This window comes from Artibeus jamaicensis, unplaced genomic scaffold, assembly GCF_021234435.1.
Source record: "Artibeus jamaicensis isolate MK-2021 breed Jamaican fruit bat unplaced genomic scaffold, CSHL_Jam_final contig_452, whole genome shotgun sequence".
Taxonomy (NCBI): Eukaryota; Metazoa; Chordata; class Mammalia; order Chiroptera; family Phyllostomidae; genus Artibeus; species Artibeus jamaicensis.
In genome coordinates this window covers 5,962,776-5,977,074 of record NW_026521837.1, presented here as the reverse complement: position 1 = coordinate 5,977,074, position 14,299 = coordinate 5,962,776, and the positions used below count along the sequence as shown (strand labels likewise).

The 14,299-nt window shown below is 40.7% G+C and overlaps 1 protein-coding gene across 10 annotated transcripts in view; it reads left to right on the top strand.

Annotated features, from left to right (window-relative positions):
- The window catches only part of LOC119040117 (broad substrate specificity ATP-binding cassette transporter ABCG2), a 144,372-nt gene that overhangs the window by 111,844 nt on the left and 18,229 nt on the right, over positions 1–14,299 (top strand). For all 10 annotated transcript variants that reach the window (XM_053666383.1, XM_053666386.1, XM_053666382.1 and 7 more), the window contains 6 exons: positions 793–852; positions 1,460–1,574; positions 2,201–2,353; positions 3,869–4,026; positions 11,825–11,976; positions 13,876–13,980. In XM_053666383.1, the coding sequence (XP_053522358.1) occupies positions 793–852; positions 1,460–1,574; positions 2,201–2,353; positions 3,869–4,026; positions 11,825–11,976; positions 13,876–13,980 (743 nt within the window). The remainder of the gene's footprint in view (positions 1–792; positions 853–1,459; positions 1,575–2,200; positions 2,354–3,868; positions 4,027–11,824; positions 11,977–13,875; positions 13,981–14,299) is intronic.

Here is a 14,299-nt window from a genome sequence, read left to right as displayed (position 1 = left end):
CTCAAACACCCATGTAATTTCTTTGGAACGTGCAGTGTCTACATCATGTCTGTACGTCCTTAAATGTCTTCCCCAGTGGAACATGGCATCTCCCACTTCTAACCCAACAATTTTCCAGTCTATCTGAACCTTTAGAAGAAAGAAAGTGATGTATTTTAGGGCATGTGTTTTACTTTGACGGATGAATTAAGAATTTTGTCAGGGTTTAAGAACTAGTGAGGTTTTCTTTTTACTACCTGGGGTACTTTTTTCTAGTTGCTAAATTTCACTGCAGATACACTGTTTCTTGGTCAGACTAGATTTGAGCAGTGAGAGCATTAATGCTGATGATTCTGGAACTCCTTTGACTAGTTAATTATGTCGGTCCTGAGTAGGTAGCAAATGAGGTGACTTGAAATAGTTATCAACAAGCACTACTCAAGACCTTTGGTGCACTTTACATTGTGAAAGGAGAAATTACTGTGACAGATGTTTTAGCAGAATCTTTTACTGCCCGGAACTTTGCAAGTTTGTGTGTCCTTTTCCAAAACGTGTAAGTGGTTTAGAGAATAGCTGAAAGGAATGCAGAGGGACCTGAGCCATTTTTCCTATGGGGGCTAAAGAGTGATGACATCATTTGTACACTAGACATTTATTAATTGTCAAGTTGGTTTCTTTTTCCTCCGGAAGTTGTTTTATGCTGGTTTTCTGTCTCATTTCAACAACTTTCACTGAGTGTCTTAAATGCAGACCCTGCATTTTTAGAATTAGTTTTCAGCTGAACCAGTAAACCGGCTGTTTCTGCATTGACAGTGGGATCATGAGACCTGGCCTGAACGCCATTCTGGGACCCACAGGTGGAGGCAAATCTTCGTGAGTATAACAGAGAGGATCAGGGAGCTTTCTCTTGCAGTTTTCATGTGCTTTAAAGATCGCTTTGACGAGGGCAGGTGTTAGTTGAATGTTTGCCGCACATCTAGTCTCGTTCTAGGTCCTGTGGCCATATGTAGTTAGGACAGCTGTGTATCTTTCCTCAGGAGTAGAAAGTCTTATTAGGTCAGCCCTACTAACAGTGGACATGATAGGTGATTGGCATACGCCTGTCAGCATTGATTTCAGCTAATGGTGGAAAAGGAAGGGCATGACATTGAAAGTGGGGAGAAGGAGCCAAAGGAATAAGGGAAGGCTTGAGTCTCAGCTAAAGCAACACGTTACCTTCTGGGAGCCCAGAGTCCAGACAGCTTGGGGGGCTGGTTGGGAAGCTGGTGATGGCTCTGCTGACCGTGCTTTGTTTTTATGTTTTGGGCTTTATTATAGTGTAGAGTTAACAAAAGGAAGCTGAGAATTAAAGTATGTCATTATAGTTGAAGCATGGAATTTCTTGATCAGTTAATTTTTTACTAGAGCAGAATTTGGATTCAGAGTAGCTTAGAGACATAGTCTCAGTGGAGAAAAAACCAACATATTTGTGTTTTTGTAGGTTGTTAGATATCTTAGCTGCAAGGAAAGATCCACAGGGATTATCTGGAGATGTTTTGATAAATGGAGCACCTCGACCTGCCAACTTCAAGTGCAACTCAGGTTATGTGGTACAGGTAAGTGTTCGTGGAATTGCATTTTAGATTTCACAGTTTACATTGGCAAGTCCCTTTTGCTGATAGTTTAGTGTGCTTCCCGTTGATTACATAAACTGGGCATAGAAAGTATTTTCCTTATACCATCTTTTTATGATCTCCCCTAAGATGAAGAGTAATGTTAGATGAAAAGGTAGGGAAAATTTAGAATATGATCCTTGAAAGAACAGTGATAACTCTTTTAGTTATAGAATATGACCCTTCTATGGGCAGAGATATCAATTCTACTTGACATATTCCCAGAAGATATGACTGCTTTATTTTTTTCCCTACATTCACCTCTCTCCTTGCCCTATCACAGGAAGATGTTTTGTCAAATCCTTGTTTAAAGCATTCTGGAAATGTCTGCTAATAGTAATCATCCTTACCGGTGTTCGATTCAGGTGTATAAATAGAGAATAAAAATTATTCCATGAGGCTTGTAGTTATCCAAGTATGGAGTTATTTGTACAATTTGTATAATTACACATTCATCATTCGCCAGAACATTCCCTTGGCTATGTTATTTTTGTGGATAAAGTTATATATTCTACAGAGTGATATTACTAGAAAAGACCTGATGTCTTGTTAAAATCCATTGCCTTAAGGATGATGTTGTGATGGGAACTCTGACAGTGAGAGAAAATTTACAGTTCTCAGCAGCTCTTCGCCTTCCATCAACTATGACGAATCATGAAAAAAATGAACGGATAAACGTGGTCATTCAGGAGCTAGGTCTGGCTAAAGTGGCAGATTCCAAGGTAAGGTGGAAAGAATGGGCGGTACCATCACCAGCTGATAGGACCTCCCCTGTGAGGCCAGTGTGACTCTTATTCAGAAGTTTTCCATAATGTGTGTGGTCAAAAGTGGCTGCTTTCTGTAGTGATGAAAACAGTGACTAGTTACATAATAGAAAGGCGAACGTCAACCAGGAAAAGAAAATGCAACCAGGAAAAGAAAATGAAAAGCAATTGAATCCTGGAAGTGAAGGATAACAGTGTGGGCTCCCACAAACTCGTATTCTCTGCAAAGGCCAGGTGCCCCTTCCATGTGATTGCAGCTTGTGCTCCTCCCCCACACTAAGTGTTTTGTTCAGATCTGTCCACTAACTTTCTTGCTTTCTGTTTTTCTTCTTTTCCTTGTAGCTTTTCTTCCTGTCTTTCCAGGGGACTTCATTCTGTTGCTTTGGAGGTATATTTCTGGAATTCATAAACAATGAATGAAAATCCCAGGAGTTTGGCTCTGGATGTTCATTTTGCTGTACTTTGTCTTCCAAAATTATCCTCAGTGAAATTAGCGTTTGTTTTTTAAATTGGTGTAGCATCCACGTTGTGTTCCTGTAGCCTTCTGTACAGGACTTTGTCTCCCATCCCTCCCTCCCTCTTTTGTTTCCTCCCTTCCTTCTGCTGATGCTACTGACAGACTGGCTTGTGCTGGGCCCCCTTAGGCTGTATAGATAACAGCTCTGGGCAGGAGAGGCAAAGTAAGTCACCATGTGGGTCGTGCGTGATCAGGAAGAAGAAGTGGGAAGAGTGAGTGAATGATTTAGAGTTGATGAAGAGACATGAAAGATTTGCTGGGAAGGCATTTGAAGCTTTGGGTGAAGATGAACTTTTCAGATTGTCACGGCTCTAGTTTAACCTCCCTGCAATATCCCTTCCTTAATGGTAATGAAAATGGGGGTGTTCTGTGGGCTGTTGCTTCATGATGCTTTCTGACAGTCTTTTATATAAAGTGTATTTTGCTGTATTTTATTTGGAAGAAGAATTCTGAGCTTCTATCATTTACCACTTATTTCTGGTTGGGAGAACATGGGCTTTCTTCACTGCCAAGGCCCAGTTCTTGAGTTTACTTCAGGACTTTTTTTGGTGGGGGAGGAACGAAAGTGTGTAGAAGGTGAACACATTATGGATGCTTTCACCTATTCCTCTCCTGTCTTTAGCTCCCTTTTTGGACTTTGATTTGACTGTGTCAGAACCATGTCTGTAAGTTCTAACTTCTGACTTGACACTAAATATTTGATGTGACAAGGAACATATAGAATTGTGTAAAGCATGAGTATCATATCAGGCTTAGCCACGTACCAGCTCTAAACTGAGCCTCAGTTTAATTTAAAGGAGACCCATCTTTTCCCCCAGATACTCACTTCTTAGTTGTTCAGAATAAATGAGGACGTGAGATAAAATGCCTCTTACAGTGTTAGCCCATGTTGGGAGCTCAACAAACAACAGTGGCTGTGTTTGTTCTCGTTCATAATGAGACCATTTGTGCCTTAGGTTGGAACTCAGTTTACCCGTGGTGTGTCTGGAGGAGAAAGAAAAAGGACGAGCATTGGAATGGAGCTTATTACCAATCCATCCATCTTGTTCCTGGATGAGCCCACAACTGGCTTAGACTCAAGCACAGCAAATGCTGTCCTTTCACTCCTAAAGAGGTAAATGCTATGGGAACATTTTTCTTGCATTTGTGCAATGTCTGGTGGCCTGCTCTGTGCCAGGTATTAATCTTGGCTCAGTGCATTGAACAATGAGCACAAGACACACACATTTCTTCCTTCTCATTTTGGAGCAGAACCGTCAGTCCACAAGTATAAGTTTTTGAAGAAGAATGAAGCAAGATAAGAGTGTAGGGAAGACCGATGTGGTGGGATGGGGTGTGCCATATTGCACAGTAGGATGGTCAGGGGAGCCCTCAGTGATGTGCCATTTGAGCTTTGAGTGGTACCTGGGTTCTTAGGGGAAGAGAGTTCCAGTTGGAGGGAACAGCCAGTGGCCCTGAAGCTGACCGTACCTAATGTGCTTGGAACTCAGGAGGCCAGAGGGGCTAGAACCCAGTGACCTAAGGTGAGTGGGGAGTTGGTTAGTGAATTAGTTTGCTTCACCTGCTTAACATAGAGTGGGTGGTTTAAGCAACAGAAATTCTTTTTTTCACAGTCTTATAGGCCAGGAGTCTGAGATCAAGGTGGTATCAGGATTGTTCCTTCTGAGGCCTTTCTCCTTGGCATTTAGCTGTTTTCTCCGTTTCTTCTCTTCATATTCCCTTGGTATGTGTGCCCTAATCTTCTTGTAAGAACACTGTTTCCTGGATTCTTTTTTTCTTTTTGAAGAGTCTTTCCATATGTTTTCCCACATCACAGTAGGGGATTTATGAGTGTACCTGCCCAGACTACACTGAGCGTTCAACAATTTTTGACCAAAACAAGGCCTGACAGCCAGGCCCTACTGACCCAGACACAGGCCTGCAGTGTCTGCAGCATTGTGGTTGAGGTACAAGACAAATTCACACAGACTACCAAGTCCTGTGGAAAAAAAGGGCATGACCACTCTCTCAAAAGGAGAGTGTTGTGGAGTGGTCTAGCCACTCTCTCAAGGGGAGAGTGCTCCGACCCTTGCCTTGACAGGCTTATATTGGCTTTCTAATAGCATACATCAAAGAAGGTTTTCATTTATTATGCTTCGGTTTGCTTTAGGTAATTACTTTTTACAGATAGCAACAGAAGGGATGTTACTGATTACTTCTTACAGATTTACAAGGAAAATATGTTGTAAATGCAAGGGAACAATAAGAGTAATAGGTCTGGTTACACTTTAGTCCTTGGAAGAATTAGCACAGACTTAAGACAGTTACTATAAAAATATGCAGTAGGCTTTTTCTGCCTGAACTCAGGGTGAGGGAGTTTTAACAAGAGCAAGTCTCAAAGCAGCCTATGTATAATGCAAGTCTGATTTTTTATGGGAGAACCAATCTGTGGGTTTGGTTCCTGCTTGCTTCAATGCGCCTATTGGAGTTTCCAATAGGGCTGAGCTACAGTTGCCATTGCCAGGCAGATCGGTTCTCTACCCTCCCTATTCACCTGATCTCACCCCAAGTGACTTTTTTTGTTTCCATGGATGAAAAAAGTCCTCAGAGGGAAACCTCTTGTCCATTTAACAGAAGAGGTGAAAAAAAAAATGGCAGAAGCACTAAAAGACATTGAAATCAATGAGTTCAAAAAATGTCTTGAGCAGTAGAAAAAATTTTCTATAGGTGTATTGCATCAAATGGAAAGTATTTTAAAAGTAGCTGAATTTTAAACATGTAAAAATAAATATACAATTTTTATAAAGAAATTCTCTTTTTTTTAGTTCCTTATTGTATACAGTACCAACATTTTCAGAGCACTTACATTAGAAAATGCTGCTTTTATTCAATTATTTGACAATACTGTGTATACCACAGTAAGAATTACAAAAACAGTTGCATCAGCAGTGATACAGATACAATGATTTTATATTTCAATACACAAGAAAAATGTGTCTTCCCAGGACTTCATCTCCTTACAACTGCTGTGTGTATCTTGTCCAGCAGAGCAGGTCTCCCCACGTGCTTTAGAAGTTCAGCTTTTTAAAAAAATATATTTTATTGATTATGCTCTTACAGTTGTCCCATTTTCCCCCCTTCACTCCCCTCCACCCTGCACACCCTCTCCCACCCACATTCCCCCCCTTTGTTTCATGTTCCTGTGTCTTAAGTTCTTTAGCTTCTACATTTCACATACTATTCTTGCCCTCCCCCTGTCTATTTTCTACCTACCATCTATGCTACTTATTCTCTGTAACCTTTCCCTCTCTCTCCTCCTCCCAGTCCCCTGTTTCTAACCCTCAATGTGATCTCCATTTCTTTGGTTCTGTTCCTGTTCTAGTTGTTTGCTTAGCTTGTTTTTGTTTTTGTTTTTGTTTTAGGTGTGATTGTTAATAATTGTGAGTTTGCTGTCATTTTACTATACATGTTTTTTATCTTCTTTTTCTTAGATAAGTCCCTTTAACATTTCATATAATAAGGGCTTGGTGATGATGAACTCCTTTAACTTGACCTTATCTGAGAAGCACTTTACCTGTCCTTCTATTCTAAATGAAAGCTTTTCTGGATAGAGCAATCTTGGATGTAGGTCCTTGTCTTTCATAACTTGGAATACTTCTTTCCAGCCCTTTCTTGCCTGTAAGGTCTCTTTTGAGAAATCAGCTGACAGTCTTATGGGAAGTCCTTTGTAGGTGACTGTCCCCTTATCTCTTGCTGCTTCTAGAATTCTCTCCTTTATTTTAATCTTGGCTCATGAAATTATGATGTGTTCCTCCTTGGGTCAACTTCTTTGGGACTCTCTGAGCTTTCTGGACTTCCTGGAAGTCTATTTTCTTTGCCAGATTGAGGAAGTTCTCCTTTATTATTTGTTTAAAAAAATTTTCCACTTGTTGGTCTTCCTCTTCCCCTTCTGGTACCCCTATAATTCGGATGTTGGAACATTTAAAGATGTCCTGGAGGTTCCTGAGCCTCTCTTCATTTTTTTGAATTCTTGTTTCTTCATTCTTTTCTGTTTGGTTGTTTCTTTCTTCCTTCTGGTCCACTCCATTGATTTGAGTCCCAGTTTTCTTCCCATCACTATTGGTTCCCAGTGCATTTCATTTCATTTTACTTAGTGTAGTCTTCATTTTTTCATCTAATTTGCAACCAAATTCAACCTGAGCATCCTGATCACCAGTGCTTTGAATTGTGCATGTGATAGGTTGGCTATCTCTTTGTCACTTAGTTGTATTTGTTCTAGAGCTTTGATCCGTTCTTTCATTTTGGCCATTTTTTTGTCTTGGTGTGCCTGTTATTTAGTAAGGGGTGGAGCCTTAGGTGTTCGCCAGGGCAGGTCAACCAAAGTCACTGGGTTGTGACACAGTATGTGGGGGGTGGTCCAAGAGGGAACAATGGCGTTTGCTCAAATCTCTGCTGGATTTCAGTCCCTTCTGCCACTTCCCACAAACTGGGCTCTTCTGGTGCTGATTTCCATGTGTGTGGGCTTGTGTACATCCTAGGATCCTGTGGGTCTCTCCAACAAATTCTCCTGTGAGGCTGGGAGTCTCTCCCAGCACTTCAACCCTCCTCAGGTATTTTCAGTCAGTGTTTTGAGGCTTTATTTCCCAGCACTGGGACCCTGGGTTGCACTGTCTGTCTCGTTCTTCAGTTTTGCCTGGTTTATCTCTACGTGTGAATGTGGGACTGCCTGGTTGGCCAGCCGCCTTGCATGCTGTGCCCCTCCACAATCCACTACCTCTCTGGGTCTGCCTGCTGCCACCTTGTGTGCCCGTGGTCCACCAGCCACCACTTTTTTTTTTCTGCGAACTCTCTGCCAGGCCACCTGACTCTGTCTCTACTACTGGTCTGGATAAATATGTCTATTTTAACTCCTTGGTGGTGGGAGTTCCATACGGTTCAGTCTTCTGTCAGTACTGGTTGTTTTTTTGTTTCTAACATTTTTTGTCCTTATTTTGGTTGTGTGAGGAGGCACAGTGTGTCTACCTACATCTCCATCTTGGCTGGAAGTGGAACTTCAGCTTTTAAAACCTAATGGTGGCTGTCTTAGAAGTCACATCTTTTTAAGACCCAAAATAAAATAATGAGAAATTTGCTATTTAAAAACAATAACCAATGGTTTATCAATGAGCATGGTGACATTTACCCACCAAAAGATGTTTAAAAAATTGCATGAAAGGGAAAAGAAATAAACCTATTGCAAAGCAGTTTTATTTACGGGGTAGTTAAGATCACCTAAACATAGAACTGTTTTTAAAGTTGTATGAAGTAATTATATATGTTCAAATTACAACTTTCCAACAAATGCTATGAAAACAAACTGATTTGGCGAAGGTTCAGACTCACACCCCAGCACAGTATTGTCTCACACACAGACACACTCCGCCCCCTGTGGGAGGCAGTGGTGACATGTCGCTGTGTTCTGACATAAGGCACTAAGTCTCAATTTGCCATGCACTTGCCTTGTGTCACGTTGCCTGTTCCATACCAGTGAATTCTTTGATGAAAAATAATAAACATTGCAGGACATGGTGCACTTTAATGACATACAGCATTTGAAAGCTTTCAAATAAAGGTCGGCAAATAGCCTTTTAATGCAAGCCTGACTCTTCAAAAACATATATTTTTTCTTTTTTAAATGCTTGGTTTCAACATCACTGGGAGATATACTCAGACTGTACAGCTGGGCAAGGATGAGTGAAAAGAAACCAGCCAGGAGGCTGGTTATAGTAGCTCAGTTGAGATATGACTGTGGCTTTGACTAGGATGGTAGGGGTAAGTGGCAAGAAGTGGGTGGGTTCCAAATTTATTCTGAAGATAGGACCAATAGTGTTAGGTTGTGAATGGGATGTGGGTGTGAGTGTTGAGATGATGACTTGTGAGGTTTGGGGAGTGGGCAATGGGAGAAGGGAATAAAGGGAAAGGCGTTTCCTTTTATCAAGAAAGAAGAGTTGAGACAATCATGTGAAATGAAATTTCAAAAGTTAAGTTTTTTGACATATTTTTTACGTTAATCTTTTAAAAGTTTCAATCTTACAGATTGAAAAGGTGCGAGACTTATACCAAGAAGTCCTATGTCCCCTTACCAAGATTCTGCAGCTCTTTAGTATTTAATGTTTTTGCTCTTCCTCTGTCCTCTTCCTCCTCCACACCCACATCACTGTTTTTTTTAAACATTATTCCCTGTCACCTCTAAATACTCTGGAGAGTAACTCCAAAAATAAGGAAACTCCTTGTACATTATCACCTTATTCACCTCCCAGCCAGGAAGTCACATTGATACTATTGCTGCTACCCCATCCATAGACTCCAGCCAGACTTCAGCGCCTGCCCCAGAATTGTCTGTTTTTCCTTTCTGTCTCGGGATCTTCTCCAGAAATCCTCTTTTCTAAGCATGAGCAGTTCCTTAGTCTTTCTCACTGGTCTTTGAGAGTGCATTTAGTAGGGTGATCCTGTACCTCCATCCCACCAGTGAGTGTTCTCATGACTAGATCAGGTCATGAATTCTTGGCGGGGACAACACAGGGGTGATACTATGTACTTGCTGTGTCATATCAGGGGCTCTGTGGTTCTGACTTCTCCCTCCATGGATGGTGTCAACCATCATCACCTGGTCAAGTTTGTTTCTGGTGGGTTTCTTTACTATGAAATGACTGGCTCCCCTTTGTAATTGATTAGTATTCAGTCAGGGGAGAGAGTCAGATATTATGCCGATACCCTGTTCCTCATCGAATCTCCACACACCAGTGTTGGCTTATACTAACCCCTGCTGCCCTGTCCACCAGTGTGACACAGTAGAGATTTTGTTGCCAAGTGGTGATTTTCTATTTTCATCATTCTTTCCTCATATATTAGTTCATATTCTACTATAAAGAAGTTTTCCGTGAGTTTGTAACCATTTCAATTCCAAACTTATACCTGATTTTTTTTGTTTAGTCTTTACCCTTCCTGTGTGTGTGACTTTTCAGGCAGTGAGACTTTTGGTTTTCATTATCTTGATGTATTTGCTTACTTGCACAGTCATCTAACTTATTTGTGTAGTATAACCGATCGCTTTGGCCATTCCCTGTGCTCACTGTTCCTGGGAACCTCCCCTTTCCTGCCCCATGTTTTTTTAAAAGATACCAGAAATATTGCCTTCATATGGCGCTCCCTCACTATGATTACCTTGCTTCCTCTGATGCCCATGCTCTCGAAATCAAGCCCCTATACTGGGATGAGAAGAAACATGATGATGGGATGACGTCTGAGGATTCATACCTCTTAAGTTTGAGGTGTCAATTGCACATAAAAATGAAGGTGCCAAGTAAAGGGTCTGGGATTCAAGTTTAATTAGAGAATATATCCCTGGTATTTTTTTAAATCATTTATAACTATGTTGACAGTGTTCATTAGAAAATAGTGAACTGATAATTCTATAAATATTTTTACCATGTTTTGGACTAGTTAGCATACAAGCATCTTTCCTCATGCTAGAGAGCTCTAACCCAATCTTTCTCGAACTCCACCGTACATAGTGATCCTCTGATGTGTCACTAAAATGCAGATTCTTCTTCTGCAGCTCTGCGGTGGAGGCCAAGATTCTCCATTTTGATGGGAGATACTGATGTCTCCCTGGTGCTCAGTCCAGACTTAGAGCAGCGTGGCTCTTATAACAGTCCCCTTCCCTGCTTCCAGTCCTTCCCTGGCTCCTGTTGCCCACTGACTGAAGTCTCAGCTTCTCAACAAAGGGATTCATCACAGGATGATTTTTTTTTAGGCAGTCTCATTTGTTAGCTTCTCTTCTCTTCACCACTCAACCCAACTCTGCAATGACATTGAACTATTTGCATTTTCCTGAACAAACCTTGTCATTGCACACTCTGTTCTCCATGTTCCTTCACCTTGACTACTCTTTCTCTTTCTTCGTGGCTTATTCCTATTGGCCCTCTCACCATGCTATCTCATATCATCTTCAGACTGGGAGTATAGTCTCCCATTTTGCTTACAAAAAATCCTCAGCTACTTCTATTCTACACTGTACTCAAATGATTAGTTTTCTGACCTGATCTTCTTTGAGGTAGTACACAGTGCTAGCATATAGTAGATGCTTTAGAAAATGCTTCAGTTGAAGTGATTCATCTCATGAAATATATTTAATAATAACTATTTTCAACACTGATTTTAGACTTTGTTTCTTATACTCATAAGTAGTAAAACTTGTGTAGAGGTGGTTTAGCCATGTTTTGGCCATGGGCCCTGCCATCCCAGTCCTGCCTTTACCAATGGTAACAACTTGGGTCAGTTGTTTACCCTCTAGACATTATCTGTAAAATAAAAGTTGTAATGCTGTTGCTTTATGACTGCCTTGTAACAATATTGTGAAAATTCAGATACAGGTATTTATAAAGTATCTAGCAAACACATAGTAAGCACTCAGTATTGTTAAATGTATTATTAGGACAGAAGAATGAACACTAGTTCCTAAAGATTTGAAGACTTCATTGGTTAATGAGACTGGGGCATAGAACCATTGCGTTAATATTTAGTCCATAAGAAATCCCCAAATTGAGTGTACTTACAAGTAACCTGGGCAACTGTAGCTAATGTGGACTTCACAGACTCAGTAGGTCTGGGATAACTATCCAGGAATCTGGTTTTAATTAATGTGGTAGTTGATTCTGTATTGTTCATGGGCATACTTTAAAAAACCATAATCTTTTCATAAGTGCATTGAATTTAGGTACCCTATACTCTCTCAGAGATGACATGGGATGAGAATTTAGTAAGAGAAAATCAAGTCAAACTGGGAGTAAATGATCTAAAGGCAGGAATAAAGTTGTTTTTGTTTGTTTTCTGGCTAAGAAGTGCAACATTCATACGTGTAATGACTCATTATTTTCTTACCTTTACCTTAGGATGTCTAAAGGTGGACGAACTATCATCTTCTCCATTCATCAGCCTCGTTTTTCCATCTTCAAGTTGTTTGATAGTCTCACGCTGTTGGCCTCAGGAAAACTAATGTTCCATGGGCCTGCTCATGAGGCTTTGGAGTACTTTGCATCAGCTGGTGAGGCTGCCTCTTTGTGCAGTGAGATCCTTCATTAACAGGGTCCTGAAAAAGAGCTGAGGAAGTGGATGGGAGTGCAGTTTGAGCTTTGCATACACATGTTATGGGTTCCAGCACTCCAGAACACCCTTGGTCAGTTTGATGTTAGAATTTGTCTTCATTTTGCACCCCGTCTTGTTGTTTAGGACTCTTTCTTGTACTGTTTCAGTATGAACACATACTCTGTGTGCGCATAGGACTATTTCTGTTGGACCCATATTAGTTTTGCATCCCAGTTCTGGTTCCCTTTTCTGAAGAGTTCAATAAATATATTGGTCTTATGATCAGTTATCAGTCTAACTGAACATTTTTGGAAAGACCTAGTACCCCACATTATTTATCTTTTTGGCCATATAACAGATAAGGCTATATTATTATTTTTTCTGTTGCGTGGGATGTTGGTCTGCCTTGATGTTGAGGGTCCATGGAAATGCTGCTTAATTTTCCAGTAACATTAGATTGCAGATTTAGTCCCTGGGTGGATATGAGTGACTTACCAGTCAATGGAATGGCTACTCCTGAGTCTGACTTTAATGGGTCAACATTTCTAACAGTTCTGGTCTGCCTAGTTCTATTTCAGAGGAAAAGGTATAATTATTTTTTATGGCTCATGCAGTCTGCTTTATTTTAGAGATATATGGATATTTTTATAGATGATGCTCTATGACCCTAAATATAGTTTAAAATATTTTTTAGCTATCTTTGATATTTTTATTGATTATTTTTAGAGAGAGAAAGAGAAAAACATCAATTTGTTGTTCCACTTATTTATGCATTCACTGGTTGATTCTTTTTTAAAAGATGTTATTTATTTATTTTTAGAGAGAGGGGCAGGGAGGGAGGAAGAAAGAGCAACATCTATGTTCAAGAGAAACATCAATTGGTTGTCTCTCACATGTTCCCAACTGGGGGGCCTGATCTGCAACTCAGCCATGTGCTCTAACTGGGAATCGAATCAGTGAGCTTTTGGTTCACAGTTCAGTGCTCAGTCCACTGAGCCACACTAGCCAGAGATTATTGTTTGATTCTTGTACATGTCCTGATGCCCTGACCGGGGACTGAATACCACAACCTTGTGGTGTTGGGGTGAAGCTCTAACCAAATGAGCTACCTGGCCAGGGCACTAGCTGTCTTTGAAATTTTGTTTTTGTTTAATTTCTATTACTTAACGTACCTGGGTCTGTGGAGTCTAGGGGTGATGAATCTAAGAGTCAAACTATAGGCCAAGCTGAGTTCAGATGACCAGGCAGAAGTGAAGGTAAAGCATTCAGGTGTGCTTTGCTGGTCACTTTCTCTAAATAATGCTGCTCTGGTTACTTGTTCTCTATTGAAATTATAGCGCCTTAACAGATGATAATACGAACCTTAATTTAGTAGGTGGAGGAGTAATCATTGCTAAAGTAGGTACTGGTATTCTGGCAGTATCTAGGTGAACCCAGAGAACAGAGCACACCTGGGCTGACTTTACTTGTTACCTTGCTTTGAGGAGCTTTAATCCTACCTACAGCTCTCTTTTTTTCCAACTTTTTTTTTCCTGGACTGATATTTATTTTTTTCGAACACTTGCTCATAAGCACCAGAGCATATTGATAGTTATTTTAGGTTGCCTGAATTATGTTGGGTAAGGCTTTCTGAGAGTTCAAGGTTGGTTTGGGGTATGATTTTTGCCATGAGACAGTATTGTTGACATATTGTGTGATTGAAATATATAAAAAGAAAGAGTGAGGGGAGAAGAGAGAAAGAAGAGAGGGAGAAGGCATTAGATTCTGCCTCTCCCGGCCTCACCTTCCTCACCCCTTAAAATGAGCCTTTATTTTGTAAGACCATCACGTTTGTGTACCTAGTTACTTTCTTTTGAAGGTCACCACTGTGAGCCCTATAATAACCCTGCAGACTTCTTCCTCGATGTCATCAATGGAGACTCCTCTGCTGTGGTGTTAAACAGAGAGGACGAAGATGGTGAAGGTATGCGCATCTGTCAAGATTCACAGATTATTGCCTAATTGAGTTGCCTGGCGTTGAGCAGTGTGATAGCTCATGGAAATGTGGCTTTGTGAATTTATATAACTACTGCTGCCCTCAGATACCAGCTGTCTTAGTTTGTTCAGGCTGCTGTAACAAAGATATCACAGACTGGGTGACTTAACAACAAATTTTTATATCTGCTCAGGCACCACTTCCTGGTTCATAGGTGGACCACCACTTTCTCCTTGCTGCCTCATTACGTGATGGAAGTGAGGAGGAGGCTCTTAAGGCCTCTTTCATAGGGCACTAATCTCATTCA